At 38.3% G+C, this 15,812-nt stretch overlaps 1 protein-coding gene across 1 annotated transcript in view; it reads left to right on the forward strand.

Annotated features, from left to right (window-relative positions):
* The first annotated feature begins 669 nt into the window (after positions 1 to 669).
* The window catches only part of epc1a (enhancer of polycomb homolog 1 (Drosophila) a), a 28,283-nt gene continuing 13,140 nt past the window's right edge, over positions 670 to 15,812 (forward strand). Inside the window, exons 1-5 of the mRNA XM_073867161.1 lie at positions 670 to 1,098; positions 9,124 to 9,281; positions 12,953 to 13,104; positions 13,479 to 13,685; positions 15,354 to 15,500. Coding sequence (XP_073723262.1) covers positions 950 to 1,098; positions 9,124 to 9,281; positions 12,953 to 13,104; positions 13,479 to 13,685; positions 15,354 to 15,500 — 813 coding nt within the window. The 5' untranslated portion in view covers positions 670 to 949. The remainder of the gene's footprint in view (positions 1,099 to 9,123; positions 9,282 to 12,952; positions 13,105 to 13,478; positions 13,686 to 15,353; positions 15,501 to 15,812) is intronic.

Raw genomic sequence — 15,812 nt, forward strand, 5'->3', positions numbered from 1 at the left:
AGTTATGTGCATTTATTTAAAAGATACACACATTCACTTAGAATGTGTACAATCGTCTCTTCTTTATCACAAAAGGCAAGCATCATTTCAGCACTTTGAAAATGTTAGAAAGTATGCTATTACTTAACACCAGGCGAGGGCGCTATATACTAACAAAAGAGTCCTAATGCAATTAAATAAATGTTTGTCAAAAAATGTCCAGAGTAGTTACTATAGTGAATATTCAATCTTACATATGAATCTAACGCATAAACAATTGATCTTAAAATCACAAAGAATTCATAAACTCGTTTGACATCCTGTTATAGACTTTAGCCTACAGATGAGAATACAGATGGCAATATATCATAATATTGACAAGTTGAGTCATATATTGATCCCTTCAGCACCTATAAGCTTATGTATTAAGAATGCAGTTACTAATAGAAATAACAAATAATTAAGATTATGTTAAAGTTGAACAATTATCATCGTTAAAATAATTTATGTTTGTTTTCTTATTACTAATTTATTATTCTAATTTATTTTCTCATGACATAGGTGGCTAAGTACGTTACCACGTTTTTATTATGTAGCCGCTTAAGATTAAAGGCATGTAAGGGCGCATATTAGGGACAGTTTTGTAAGACTTGTCGCAAGCGCGTGCTCGCGTTCAGCGCCGTACGGGAATATCAGCGGCGCGCGTTCACGGGAGCGCGCCTGCGTGTGTGAGAGGGAGGTGGGAAGGCAAGACGCGATCGAGAGTTTTAATGTCCGCCATGTTTCGAATGGCGCACTGAGACAGCGCGCGAGAGAGAAAAACACACACACCCGCCTCTGCGTTTCCTCGCCGGATCTCTACCACACCATCATTTTTTCCTCATCCTTTACCTCCATCCACCCTCCTCCATGAGATCTGTGGCGGTTTTATGGGTGATTGTGAGGGGATCGGATAGATTTATACAGTAAAATGAGTAAACTGTCGTTCAGGGCGCGGGCGCTGGACGCGCTCAAACCGCTGCCCATCTACCGATGCGAGGATCTGCCCGACCTGCACGAGTATGCGTCCATCAACCGCACCGTGCCGCAGATGCCCACCGGCATGGAGAAGGACGAGGAATCGGTACGGTTTTCACCATGCAAACGCAATATAAATATGTTTTTTTTCTGTCAGTCTGCGCAGGTTTGGATGCAACAAAATGGCCGCCCTCGAGCGCGCCGCTTTACACGGTGTTTTGGAGCCGTTTTGCAGCGTGCGTCGAATTTAACGGCTGGTATATAACGCTGGATGTATTTTCTGGGTATTTTTGGTGTGAAAGTCGGGTTGTGTCGAGCTGTTGGGATGCCAGTCGTGCAGCTAAACACAAAAGGAGTCACGTGACCGCGGAGGGACCGACATTTTGTTGGATTTTCCCCCTGCGCGTTTGCAGTAGAGCCGCGCGCCCGCCAGAGGGCGAAAATGACAGCAAGGGTCCCCGCTGTCAGTAATCCTGGAAATGCATCAGGGAATTAAAAAAATATATATTTTTCCTAGTCCTGGAAAGTCATGAAAACTTCATAATGGTGGATATAAATTTACTGTATTATTTCTCAGCTATATTTTAATAGTTAACTGCTAGTTTTCTGTGTATTTGTTCCACTTAAATTATGTGTTTTGTTTAGGGAAAAGTTGTATATTTTTCATATTTACGCGTTTTGTGCTTTCCAGGAAAATTTGGGACTTTTTAAAGTATGATTTTCCAGGCCTGGGAAATAAGATTGTTTATAGTTACCCACACAAAATAACACTGTAGTATACTTAAGATTTACCACAGTATACTGCTTTAAAATTCCTATATGATTTATTTATACTCTATTATATTTAAGTATACTACTGTATACAGTTTTTCTATTCATGATAATAGGGTAAAAAAATGTAGCAAGTAGTACTATCATATATACCTGTAGTGTCCTAACCTGGATGTATTTATAGCACAAATATTTTAGCTGCTAGAAATGGCAGCTAAAGTAATTTTTAAAGATCCAATAATCACTAAAAACTGGAGTTGTAAAAGTTCAAAGGTCTTTGTAAGTGATGCTGAGCTGGAGGCTCCTGTGGGATGCATCTGAGGGTCCAAGGGCCACCAGCATCAGCAACACAAGTCTGTCAAATGCATCGTTCATAAAATACATAATGAGTGGCAGATGTTTACTGTTTCAACGTTTAATAGTCTGTTGCAATTTATTTTGTATCCTTTGAATACTTGCAAATTCATGTCACAGACATGCAGTCGCGAAGCCCGTAATAACTTGTATTTTGACCTTGGTGGTTATAAGTGAGGGTTTGCAATGTAGGTCCCATTAAATTCTCAGGGCCTAATTATTTATTGAGTTTTTAGATGGGCCACCTGTTATCTTGGGCCATTGGGAGTTTGTTCTTCTTGTTAAAGACCTTAATGGGCCGCCATCATCACGGGGCGCGGGACATCTTTCCGATGTTGTCGTCTCTTGGGATTTAAATACGTTTGATTTTTGTTGAAGAGCAACTCTAAAGTTAAACATCTCCATACTGGTTGTTTTGATAACCGCTAGCCAAGGCCCAATGATTATTGTTGAAACAAAAACCAGATAGTTTGCTTTTGGTTTGTCATGTGTTGTATGACATGATCTTGTTTGCGGTAGATTGCCGAAGGGCATGTTAAATGTCAGTTAACGTTTCTTGGTAGCTTTAGGATTGACTTGTTTGTGGACATGACTGTTTAATGCACTTAATGATAATGTCAGTTTAAAAGTCCTGCCAATTAAAAACACCTCCATCAAAATATTGTCTTATACGCATGATGAGGTTTTAATTTGAACACTTCCTCTATGACCACTAATTTTTTTAATTATTTATGAGTCCTTTGTTTTGCAAGAGTAAAAGTACACAAACCAGGGCCCTTGGGAGCTATAGTCGACCCTGTTCATTTTTTGTATCCCGACCTTGTGAATTTAATTGATGGTCCTGACATAAACCCACTCAGAGGAAAGTTCATAAATCCATGCACTGTTAAAGCACTTTTATGTGCCATGCTATCTTTCCTTGGCATTTGTTTGCCTGAGTAACCACTTAGTTTGCTATCTTTAGATCAAAACTGTATACTGGGAGGTGAAACACAGTTCAAGACTTTTTTTGACTTAATGGGAACTTTGGTGACCCACAACATCACTGTAAGCACTTTCATCAGAGCTCCAATTTTTATTCATTTCAAAGGTCGCTGTGTAAATGCTTGTAATTACAGAGTTACTTTTAAACCCTTGATTGCAAACTTGAAAAAGTCTCGACAGCAGTAGGTAGTACATTTCCTTTTAAATAAATTGGCTCATTGGCTTAGGCCATGTTAGTTTTATAAAGTGGTATGTTTGTGTGCTAAAAACATTTTTCCTAATGCATTTAAACTTTAACACCACTGCTGTTGTGTATTGCTAACCATTGCAGTGTTTTTGGACAAAAATTTGGCATTGGGACTGAGTTGTTGATGGAAATATAGGAAAACCCTTATAAACATTACAAGCACTTATTATTGTTATTATTTAGGAAATTCAGATGGTGGGGTGTATTTTTCTCTTAGCTGTGGGTTTTCTGTCTGAAAGTCATGACGCATTTTCTCTTGTTTATTAATAGGCGAGCAGATGTTACTTTCCGCTGACACTTTCTAGTTTGTTTGTTCATCATCTGGTTGTTGAACTCAAGAAATAAGTGACATCATCACACTTAAATGTTGGGTTGCATAACAGTTAATCACAACTAATCGTTTGCATAATAAAAGTGTATAATATTATAACATGAATACTTAAAATATAAATATTTTATTTCTAAAATTATACATGCATGTGTGTTTATTTCTATATACATAATTATCATACACAGTACACAGACATACTGCATATGACAAAAACGTTTATTTTGACGACGATTAGTTGCGATTAATCGTTATGCAGCTGTACTCACATGTACAACGTTTTAATGTCTCGCTGTTTGTAAATGTTTTATGGACGCATTATTTGTTGTTACTGTAAATGAAAAAGTTAAGTTGCTGCATAAAGTGAAGTGTGTCATTTATCTGGTGGTGCGTTAATGCATTTCAATAGGTTGAACCTTGACTATCTTTTAGTTGTTGCTAACGTAACTTTTTATAAATGTGTAGGATTTTCAGTTACTGTTTGTAAACACAACATTCTTATACAGGGAAGTGCAGGTCAAATATTAAGCTAGTACGTATATGTTAACTTTCCTCACTGTAAATACAGTAGAAAACATAAACAAATCTCCAATAATGAACTTGTAATTGTTTTTTGCCCGCTGCTGTATCCGTCAAGTCTTTGTGTTATATAGAAAATAATTAAAAGCCTTAAAGTTGAAATTAGGGCTGCACGATTTGGGTAATTTTTCCCATTGCGGTTATTGATGCTAATATTGCGGTGTGCGATTGTGATTATACTAAATTGTATCATGAGTCAACTTGATAGGTTTTAAGGAAAATCCACACACAGTTTAGCTAAAATGTGTATTTGTAAAACTAGAAATGTTTTCGTATTGCCACGTGATGTACTAGCAACTGCTCAGTGTCAGTAATCCTAAACCCAAAATACCGCCATACAACAGACATAGAGTTTTTTTTTAGCCACCAGATCACTGTCAACCTCCTCTGCATCCATCTTCGCTCTGGTATAAGTGACGACGCACACCACACATGTGTATGCAACACGTGCACTGCCTTTTTTGTTCGTTTTTTTCTTTTTTTAAACAGCAAGGAAAATCATCAAACTGTTATCAGAAAGTTTTATTTCATAAAGTAAAATTATTTAAAAAAAAAAATCTTTAATCAAAAACGCAAATCTTCTCCCCTCCTCAAAACGATCTCTCTTTACTTCCCGTCATATGGAATGGCAGGTGGGTGGGGTCGGAAAAAGCCAACTGAACGTGGCATGGGGGCATGGGAGCATCGACGATTCCATTTTTTTAATTCGAAGTTCGAGGTTGTGACTTAATTTCGATTGATTCCGATTTAAAATCGAAATTGTGACACCTTAATATTAAGGGCTTGTTGCATTCTACAATTGAAGCAATGAAAAAACTGTCCAACAGAACACCTGGTAAACTTAAGTAGTTGCCAGCTGGTATAGCCAACTCCAGACATATAATTTTGCCTTGGTACATTACTGTTTTGTTTTTTCTTCATCAGACATTTTCTTAGCTGCTTTAAATTTAGACACTGCATTTACCTGTGTGTGGTTATTGCACACCCGCTTTCCAAAGTTTACCACTCAGTTTTGGTTGAAACAAGCTGTGCGGTTTTCTTTCCAAACCTAGTCAGTCTGGCAAGCCGGCTTTCCCAGAGATGGCATCATAGAGTGTAGTCCATGTTAGAGGTCATGCAACATTCCAGACAAGTTTGACCTGCTTGTCCCATAATTTCCTGGACAGTGCTCCAGGAAGAAGTAAACCTCCCATTACTCTGCATATTTAAGATCAGCATTTCATTAAATAGCAGTGCAGACAGTGGGAAAGTGCACTGCAGCTTGTCTATTATGCAGTTAACTTTGAATAGTGTTTAATGATACAGTCTTTTATGTTGTCTATAAATCAAGCTTTCAGCTTTGGCCTGAAGGGATGGACCTTTCTTGAAGGACAACAAACAATTACTTGGTAATTATTTCTTTTGATTGGGTCATTAATTGTAATCCGGTTCTCTGACCCGTCTCCAAGGTCTGGGAATGTATTTTTGTGAAACGTTTCCTCCCACAAGAGTTTGTAGAGCTGCTTTTGGCCAACAGCACTTGTCTGTAGTAGTGAATGACAAGACAGCGGAGGACAAATGATCAGCTGGGAATGTATTCGGTTACAACTATAATGGTGTAATTATGGTTCAATGCATCAATCCAATAATACAATCACACTTAAAATATTGATAAACAGTAACTTCGTTTTGACCCTCTCCAGAAGTTCACATATCGTCCGTCTATGCAATTCCACTAAAGCGTGCATTTTGGTTTTATTGACAATACTGGCTGAGAAAATCGATAAAATATCATGTCGAGGCGAGATGTCTGATTTACACCTAGTTACAAGATGCAGTTTGGCCGATCAATTTGAGTTGATAAACATTTTTGTTTAGTAATCAAGTTTTATTAGCTGAATTGCACTCTTAGATTGAGAGATGCCAATTTATACATTACTTCATAATTATTCATATTTAAAAAGTTTACATCAAACTAACCTCTGACATTGTGTGCATTGTCATAGAAAGTGTTGACTTGATTACAAGAAACTGTAGCTGTAAATAGGGCTGTCACGGTTATGAAAATTGACTGACGGTTAATTGCCTCTACATGCACTACACTCCCCCTTGTGTTTTATAAAGAGATATGCAATCATTGCGGTGATCTGAAATCATCACGATGAGGTCGAACAATTGCGGTGAGACGATTATTTAATTATTTTGACAGCCCTTGCTGTAAAATGCTTGTAGTCTCGCAAAATGTATTTAATAACTGAGGTTTTTGTTGTCTCAGGGTTTTTTGTTTCTTCTGTGTCCATACTGTTATTCCTCACCTCATCTGGTAGTAATAGTGATCTTCTGGGGTCACTTGACGGGGTCACCCGTTCATTTGCAATCTAAAGGTTATTCAGAGGACTGCTGTAGGATGACTGGCTTTTGTCTCTTTATAATTGCCTTCTTGCATAAGAGCCTTCAACGAAAACTCACAGCTGAGTCATTTAAAAAGCATGTGTTTGTGAGAGAGATTTAATGCTAAAACACTTCATAAAAGTGTATTGTTTCACAATAGCTGGCTCCATCACTTGGCTAATATATTGAAGTAAATGGATATTTTTTCTTTATTTGGTGATATTAGATCACTAAATTTATCTCCAGAGTTCGTTTGGTGTACTTAAATGTTTTCAGGCTGTTGTGTGTGGAATGTTTTTTTATTTATCTGTTGCCAAGTGTTGCCATTTGGTTTAAATCAGCTCCTCGGGCATTAACCTCATCCGGTCTGGCTCACGTACACGTGGTTTTGAACAATTAGTTATTGTTTATACTGATTTAGTGTTTAGAAATATGTTTGTTGGGTGTACATACTGTTGATTTGACCTTCAGCATTGGTTTAATTTAAAGTTCATTGCTTTCAAATTAAGTAAGAAGCATAAGAAACAGCACATGTGTGAGATCTGTATTAAAGATTTACATGGTGGGAAAGTTGGGTTTTTCTTTCGTTGAACAGCTGAGATGATTCTGAGGCCAACTTATCGAAGAAATAAAACTTTTTGCATTGATAGCACAGTGGTCTATAAATTGAGCTACTACATTGGATGTGTGCTATAGTAAAATGCTTGCCATTACTATGACAGTAAATCTTTAGCCATGGACTGTAGGGCTGTCAAAATTGCTCAAAAATGACGTTCGAATATTCTCCCTAAAAAACCCACGAATATTCGAACTATTCGAATATCTGGTTGCCCATTTTTTTCAACGACGTTAATGACGTTTAACGACGCATTACGTCAATTACAGGACAAATTAATACAAAGAGACATAACTACTTCTATAGGTAGTCTATTTAAGTTTAAACATATTTGACAACGTATATTACATACACAAAACAAGTAAATCAAGAGACATCAAAGTGATATGGTACCTCGGTTACATTGCTTGACAAAACTCCGTGAAGCCTGCTCATGTCCTTACAAATGAACGAAATTAATTTCTCCGTTATGACCTCTTGTCGTGTTGCAGACAAATAGCTTGTGGCGGGAAATGCAAAGTAAGTGTTAAGACGTGACTGTTTACTGACAAAAAATAATAATTTATTCGAATATTAATTTTCATATTAGAATTTTTTTAAACTATTCGAATATATATTCAAATTTAGAATATTCGTTGACAGCCCTAATGGACTGAAGAATTAGCAAAACATTTTACATGTTAAATGCTAATCTACACTCTCCACCATTAGCTGATGTGGGACAGATGTCTCCAGATCTTTTCATATTCACTTAAATTTTATGTTGTTGTTTTTTTTTTTCAAAAACTAGACTTATTTTTGCTCATCAAGAATATTTATTTTAATTTTAAATATTTTTAGATATTTGTACTGAAAACAAGACAAAAATACTAAGTAAGAGAGTCGGTTTTTGCAGCGCAGTTATTAACTCTTTCCTGGACAGTGTTCTTTTTTTAAGTTGCCAGACAGCGCCAGCATTTTTTAGATTTTTACAAAAGTTTAATGCCTTCCAGGAAATGTTTTTCTTTAAATATATAAACATACAATATATAAAATGAAAGAACAGACATTTTTAAAAAAAAATGGTTTCATCCTATTTTCGTTTTTTCTCTTTTTAGTACCTCTTGCATATGGGTAGGTTTCTTCAAAAACTACCAAATTTTCAATAAAAAGCTGAGATAATTGCATTTTTGTGAAGGACTTTTTATAAAGATTATATTCGGAACGATCCTCAAAACATACACAGTTTGAACTGTTTGTCCTAATGGAATACTTCTGGGTATTATAAGTTAGGTAAGAGCGCCACTTGGTGGATAATATCGTAAATACGGATTGCCGGAAAAACTCGTCATTGGCAGTGAACCAATCTGTGCAGTTAATGCCGCTGCACATGAAAGCAGCTGATGTCGATTTAATACTAATCAAGGAACCGGCATTACTGACGAGATGCGCGTGATAATCACATGCGACTCGTGCAGCCCTACTACTGCCCCACCCCTCGATACTATTGTGCATCAGCGATCTCACAAAATGTGGCATATCGCCCAACACTAATGTGCAGTGCCATTTCCGTCATTACGCGCACACTCTTCTAACGTACGCACACTGCCGGATTTTTCAAACCTGTGTAAATTGTATGCGTAGGTTGCACATGCACCTGCAGGTGAATGTAGTATGTAACCCAGGAGGTGAACTGCATTTTGTTGCAATGTGTATGCGTCGAACGTTTGTGTACACGTACAAGTCAAATAAACCAAGGCAAGGCTGTGCGTTTGAAAAAAAACCCAGACTAGACCCCGTACCTTATGAAGTCTCTTGTACGGAGTCTCTATTACAGTAAGTCTGTGATTGCTGTCTTTAGTTTGCGCTTACCCAAGCATCTCTCTCTTTACGGCTGTCATCGGAACACCATCTCCAGAGGGCGATCTCTGCCCAGCAGGTGTACGGAGAGAAGAAGGACAGCATGGTGATTCCCGTCCCAGAGGCAGAGAGCAACATTGCCTACTACGATTCGCTCTACCCTGGAGAATTCAAGATGCCAAAGCAGCTCATTCACATACAGCGTGAGTGCACAAATGCTAATGAGGGCTTGCTGATTTAGTTAATCAGTGTTTTAGATTGCAATGGGGGACAGGTATTTGAGTGTTTGTGTGAAAGACATTAGCACCCAGTCTTTGTTGTTAACATCTGTCCTCTGATTCCTGAGCAGCAGGTGCTTTGTGTATTTTTAGGGGTGTTGTACCATCTGCCACCCTGCGATTCTTTCGGGTTATATACTTTCAAGTATCTCTTAAACGCTTCTTAGATTCAAATATATTAATGACTTATGAGATAATTAATGTAGATCTGTAAGGTTGATTATTTTTTCCTGGAATGTAGTAATGTAAGTGAATTTGTGTTATTACCACAGATGCTTTTGTTCTTGTAGCAGGATTTGGTGCTACTTCAGTGGCTAAATTTACATGACCGATATATACACTAGTACGTTCCTATAAATGGCTAAATGGTTGCATAGGTGAAAATGTGTATATATAAACATTTTTGCATAAAAATTAACCACAAATATGTGTCTGCAGGTGAACAAAACTTCAGCACAGTAAAAATTATGATTTAAAATGTTGGCCAGATTTCATGATGTTGCATGAAATGGTATGTTGTGGAAAACTGCTAAGCCACATGGTTACTGTGTAGGGTAGTCAATATTTAACTGGGATTACTGGGAATTTTATAGCTGTCCCGCTGCGTTTCCTCTAGCCTGACTCTCGTGTGTTTTCGGGGGAGTGAATTTAAGTGAGTCTGGCGGTCCCTGGAGTGTCTGAAATAGTCTTTGACAGCAGGACACCTCCAGCTTATGTCTGTGCATGCTCCTTTAGCTGAGAGTCATTGAGGGAGGGGATTTAAATCAGTGGGAATATGAAGAACGGAAATGAGGAATGTACCTTGTGGTTTCTCTCAGGGTGTCTGTGCCATATTTCTGCTTATTTTGGTAGAGATCTCAGTTTCATGTACCGCAGGGGCAGGTTGATGCGATGGCAATAGTAGACTGGACTGCCATTTTCAAATAATAAAATGAAAAAAATAATTAGTAGTCTATTCTGAAAGTTAAGCTGAAGTTTGTTGAGGCAGTAGAAAATTTGTTTGCTAAATATTTCTACTTCGTAGTGTTTCCATCATCCTTTAATCCATTGTTATGTGTCTGAAACACACCGGGTTGCCCATTGTTAGATCTAGGGCTGCAGCTCTTGATTCCTTTTGTATTCGATTAATTTAGCACTTGATCGATCGATTAATCGGATAAAGTTTATCAAAGTAAATGTTTTATAATCCCAAATTAAAAATCTCAAATACAGTATGGGATTAAAATCAGCGAACATCAATGTATAGGCTTAAGGGCTTGTTATAGTTGTGCGTAGGTCCTATGGCGTAGGTTCCGCGTCGGTTTTCATTTATACTTTTGCGTCGTCGTCCGCAGTATCCATGCGTGTAACCACGGTAGCAGCGCGAACGTCAAAGAAGAAGCAGCTTAGCAAGTAAACCCACAAACGAAGAAGAAACAGCAACTTGTTGTGTATAATTTGAGAAGACCAGCAATGATGGAAGTAAATAAACAACGACTTTTGATGCAGTTTGAGTTAAATCACTCCTCAACTTGGCTCATCTTTGTTTTTATCGTCATAAACGACAAATACCTATAACGCAGTTTTTTACCTGACGGGAGGGGTTCTGGTGGATCAATCACAACGCTTGCGGACCGCGTAGATCTGTGACGTGCTGTTAAAATTTTGTGAGGTGCACGTCAGGCTACAGATAGCCTATGCCGTAGCTACGGCGTAGAACTTGCGCACGACTATAAATCGGGCTTTAGGCTACGTTACCTTGTTTCAGCGACGCTTGGTGAAACAGCAGTGGATGTTTTCGGTTCAGATGCTGAATGTAATGTAATGATCCAAAACTTTAGACATTCTCTGCTGTTTATTGATATCTCCGCCATCATGCCAACTAACTTCAAAATCTATCACGCGCTATGATGTGCTTCCTGAACATTGAACAACGGTCCGTGTGAATCAGTAACTCGATGAATCGTTTCAACCCTAGTTAGAGCCCATTGGTCTAAGGATTTGTTCACACAGTAATAGTTTCAACCAAAATTGGAAAATTTGGGGGTTTTGACTGTTCGTTTAGATGACAACAGAGTTTGGCGTACTGAAAATTCAAGTGTTTGAAATGGGACTCAAAGTGCATGTTTTTGAAACTGGCTTTGTTATCGTTTTTGTGTAAATGACAAAATCGTAAATCTGAGAAAAGAAGGATGTCATACCTATTACGTGTTTGGGCTAGAGGCATGCGTGTGTACTTGGCTGTGTTTGTGTTACTCAAGATACTGAGGTTATTAACGCTTCTTGAACAAAGTTTGCAAAATGTTGCCGCTTTATAGTCCAGGGTCGCTTGTGGTAGTTAACCTTCCTCATCGTTCACCAAAACTGAATTGCTTGATGCATTTTGCCATCTTAGTATTTCTTTACGAAGTAACATCACCTGCTGGCCTATCACGCAGAGTTTTTATTCATCTTGTGGATGTATTTAAATTGGAATCGTTATAACAAAACTGTGGTGTGTGTACGCAAAATTTGTCAAGAAATGTAAAGATTATTTTTCATACAATCGTTATTGTGTAAACCTGCCCTAAAATCCAGCTAGCATAATTGTATTAAGCATATGTACTGATGTGTTTGTTTACAGTTCAAACAATGTATACAAACGGTTTATTTTAAAGATTCAATGCAGTAAACATAACACGTTTTTCTTTAAAAAATCATTGGAAACTACTAAACAATAGGGATGTAACGATTCAACCGTGTGTCCCATTAAAAATGCCTGTCTGAAATCGATTCTGAATGCGATTCTTTGTTTAATGCACAGCTTGTGCGTGTACTACGGCATTTGGTCAGTAGGAAGTCCTTATCAATCTAAAATCATAACGAGTTGGAGTTGTTTATAACGTGCATTAAAAAAGCAACACTCGTTAAACCAAATCATTTAAAATATTCTTTATTATCATGAAAATACCTGAAACTATTTGAAGAACAGTGATATAAATATTTCTGTAAACATTTCCTGGAATAGCATTCGTAATGCTACTACTTCTGTGGCACAAAGGGAGTTTCGGCACGGGAGCGCCCCCTGGTGTTCGGATGTGCCTGGATTTCACCGTAATTCATTCAAATAATTCATTGAGAAAACGCGCATTTGCACGGTTAATCGTTACACCCCTACTAAACAAACAATCAAGGGACGGTCACACCAGACTTTGAGCAAGTAAATATTTTTTAGACGTTACTGTGAATATTAGCGGAGAATGCTTTGTCCATCTTTGCTTTTCGGTTTAGAGAAAGGTCATGCCTTAATTTACCAGTTTTCTAGCGGTCACATGTCTCCATGTTAGACGAATTCGCAGGTCAGAGTTCACCAGTCTTGAACTTCGCACGAGCTTGCGTTTCTAGTCTGAGCATTCACATGCATATAAATAGAAGTAAATGGAGCGAAAATTGTAATATGACCGTCCCTTCAGAAATTATGAAATTAAGGCTGGCCATTAAAGTAAATCAAATTCATCATATGTTTCATAGGCATGTAGTTTTGTGACTCAAACAAGAAATTGCCATATTGTGAGACCTTAATACTGACTTCAAGCTTTTGATGCATTAGATTTGACCTTTCTCTCTCCGTTTACAGCCTTTTAGTCTGGACGCGGAGCAGCCGGACTATGATCTGGACTCGGAGGATGACGTTTTTGTGAATAAGCTAAAGAAAAAGCTGGAGGTGGGAGCGTTGCAGTTCGAGGAGATGATTGACAGATTGGAGAAAGGCAGCGGACAGCAGGTTATTAAAAAATTTGCCACTTTCAGTGTGAACTACAAAACGGCCTCTGGGATTGCGCCCGGCGAGGCTTGATGCTTTAAAATGAGAACTGAAGAAGAGGCTTTGAACCTCTCGATTATAAAATCTTTGAACAACTTAGTAAGCTCTATATGAGTGATGCTTTTTTAATTTGCCTTTACTATGTGGAAACTGTACTACACTCTTACTTGTAACTTAAAGCGTTAGCAAATTACCAGAATAAATCCAAAATCCATTAACTATTATGTCATTACATGGTGGCAGATTTATACCTTAAACAGTTTAACGATAGCAAATTAGTTGGATATCTTTTAAAAACTGTAAAATCAATGTTTTTATTTCCCATCATGTTACAGATGGTGACCCTACAAGAAGCCAAACTCCTACTAAAGGAGGATGATGATCTGATCAGGGATGTGTTTGAGTATTGGAGCAGGAAGAGGAAACTGTGTAAAAGCGGATCCCTCATTCCGACCATCAAACAGGAGAGACGTGATGGATCCAGCACCAACGACCCTTACGTGGCCTTCAGGCGACGGACCGAGAAGATGCAGACGAGAAAGGTGAGCAGGTCCGCTCGAACGAGCGGCCGTATTGATGTTTTTCTTTAGAGCGGCACTCGCTGTGCAGATTAAAGCTGTCCAATGCTACAGCTGCCTGTGTTCGATCCGTCCAGCCCTTAAAATGTTCTGCTTTATTGACAGCTTTGTGTTTTTCCCCCTGAAGTCCAGTTTTAATGTTAGTTAAGGTTTCTTGCAAGGCGGTGAGCAATGTAGCTATTTTGGTTCTGAATCCATTGATGGGTTTTATAGTAATTTTGGATGTGGAGAAGTGGTTCATACTGAATATCCTACCTTCAGCAGCCTGTTATGAAGAAGACTGGTGTAGTGAACTTTTAAGCTTGTCTACATAATACAAAACAAACCATTTTAATTAGTGCAAGGAAAATTTTATTTGCCCTAATGCATTACTGGAAATACTGCTAAATTAATGACGATGAATAACCTTTAGTGAATTTTCAAACAATCTCAGTTGAAGTCAGACTCGAAATGACGTCTTGGGGTGTGGTCTTTTTTGTCGGATAGATAGTGTGGTATTATGAGTTGGCTGAGAGAATGAGGATCTCAGTTCATTACATTAGATAATGATTATTAAACACAGTTATGTGGTTTATTATTGTGATGGGTAATTAGGCATCATTCCTGCGGTCATGTTGAGTTGATCTGCTTTGCTCATCAAGCATGAAAAATTAACCGAATTCCCTTGCGCAATATGACAAATTATCTGTTTAACAATCATTAGACTATTATTTTTTAACCACTGAGTAGCTCAAGCTTTATAGTAAAAAGTTTAAAGCTCTAATTCTGAAATTCTGCTCGGTTAACATCAGGTATTGTGGCAACCCCAGTTATAGACAATTGCAATGCTATGAATGTTAAAAGGCAAAGCAAAGATGTTGGTGTCAGTACCTGCGTGCAGTGTTTCCATTACACTTTAAGTTGTGCAAATTGACATTTTTAATTTGCAAATAATTCTGCCAGTGGTAACATGTCAATTTTGCAAAAACATTTTGGAAAACAAGTTGGTACGCTAAGGTGGTTTTTCAGTCATTTCAGAAAAAAAATATTTTTTGTACTAAAACCTCCCAGAAACACCTATACGTTGCCGCTCCTAAGTATAAGGGGCTTTCCTTGGCATTAATGTTCGAATAATACAAAGGGTTTCCCGCAGCACTTTGCAGTTCGGGCGGCCCGCCTAAGCTGGGAAACCCTACCTCCTTAACTGGGTCGTCAAAAAAAAATTGCTGCACAAAAGGCTGTCAAGTGCATCTCGGAGAATAGCGCGTACGCGCTTCACACCGCAATAAAAATATTTTCATTTTCATCATGATGCGTACACCCCGCCTCTTTGATTGCTACAACCACCCACCCAACCCTACCACCTTAACTAACACATTTTCTGCGGGAAACCCTGATACTTCTGTTAAACATAATGCCTAGTGCCGTGGCTGTGATTAGTAAACCTACCAACATCAGTCGCCGTGATGTTTAAAGTGACTTAAGGGATGAACAATGTTTCTGGTGCATATCATCGTTTAATGGAAACGCCATTTCATAATAATTCTTTGTCGACATTTAGACAATAACGCTAAAGTTTTCTGCATATCTGCAATGGAACGCAGCTTGTGTTTGTGGACACCAAACGTTTAACTTGTGTTATTTTTTGCACAGAACCGCAAAAATGACGAGGCATCTTATGAGAAGATGCTTAAACTGAGAAGAGACCTGAGTCGTGCCGTTACCATACTGGAGATGATCAAGAAACGAGAGAAGAGCAAGAGAGAACTGCTGCACCTCACACTGGAGATCGTGGAGAAGAGAAACACACACATACACACACATTTTCTCTCTCTCTTATGTGCACTCACTCTCTCACAGATGCATGCACTCACACTTGCAGACACGCACACATACACACACAATCACTCTCAAACTTACACACACTCTTATGTGCATTCACTCTCTTACAGATGCATGCACTCACTCACACTTGCAGGCACACACACAAACGCACACTCACTCTTAAATTTACACACACACTCATGTGCACTCAATTTCTTACAGATGCATGCACTCACTCACAAACACTGATGCACACTAGGGCTGTCAAAATTGCTCAAAAATGATGTT

The sequence above is a fragment of the Misgurnus anguillicaudatus genome, chromosome 4 (assembly GCF_027580225.2).
Source record: "Misgurnus anguillicaudatus chromosome 4, ASM2758022v2, whole genome shotgun sequence".
Classification (NCBI taxonomy): domain Eukaryota; kingdom Metazoa; phylum Chordata; class Actinopteri; order Cypriniformes; family Cobitidae; genus Misgurnus; species Misgurnus anguillicaudatus.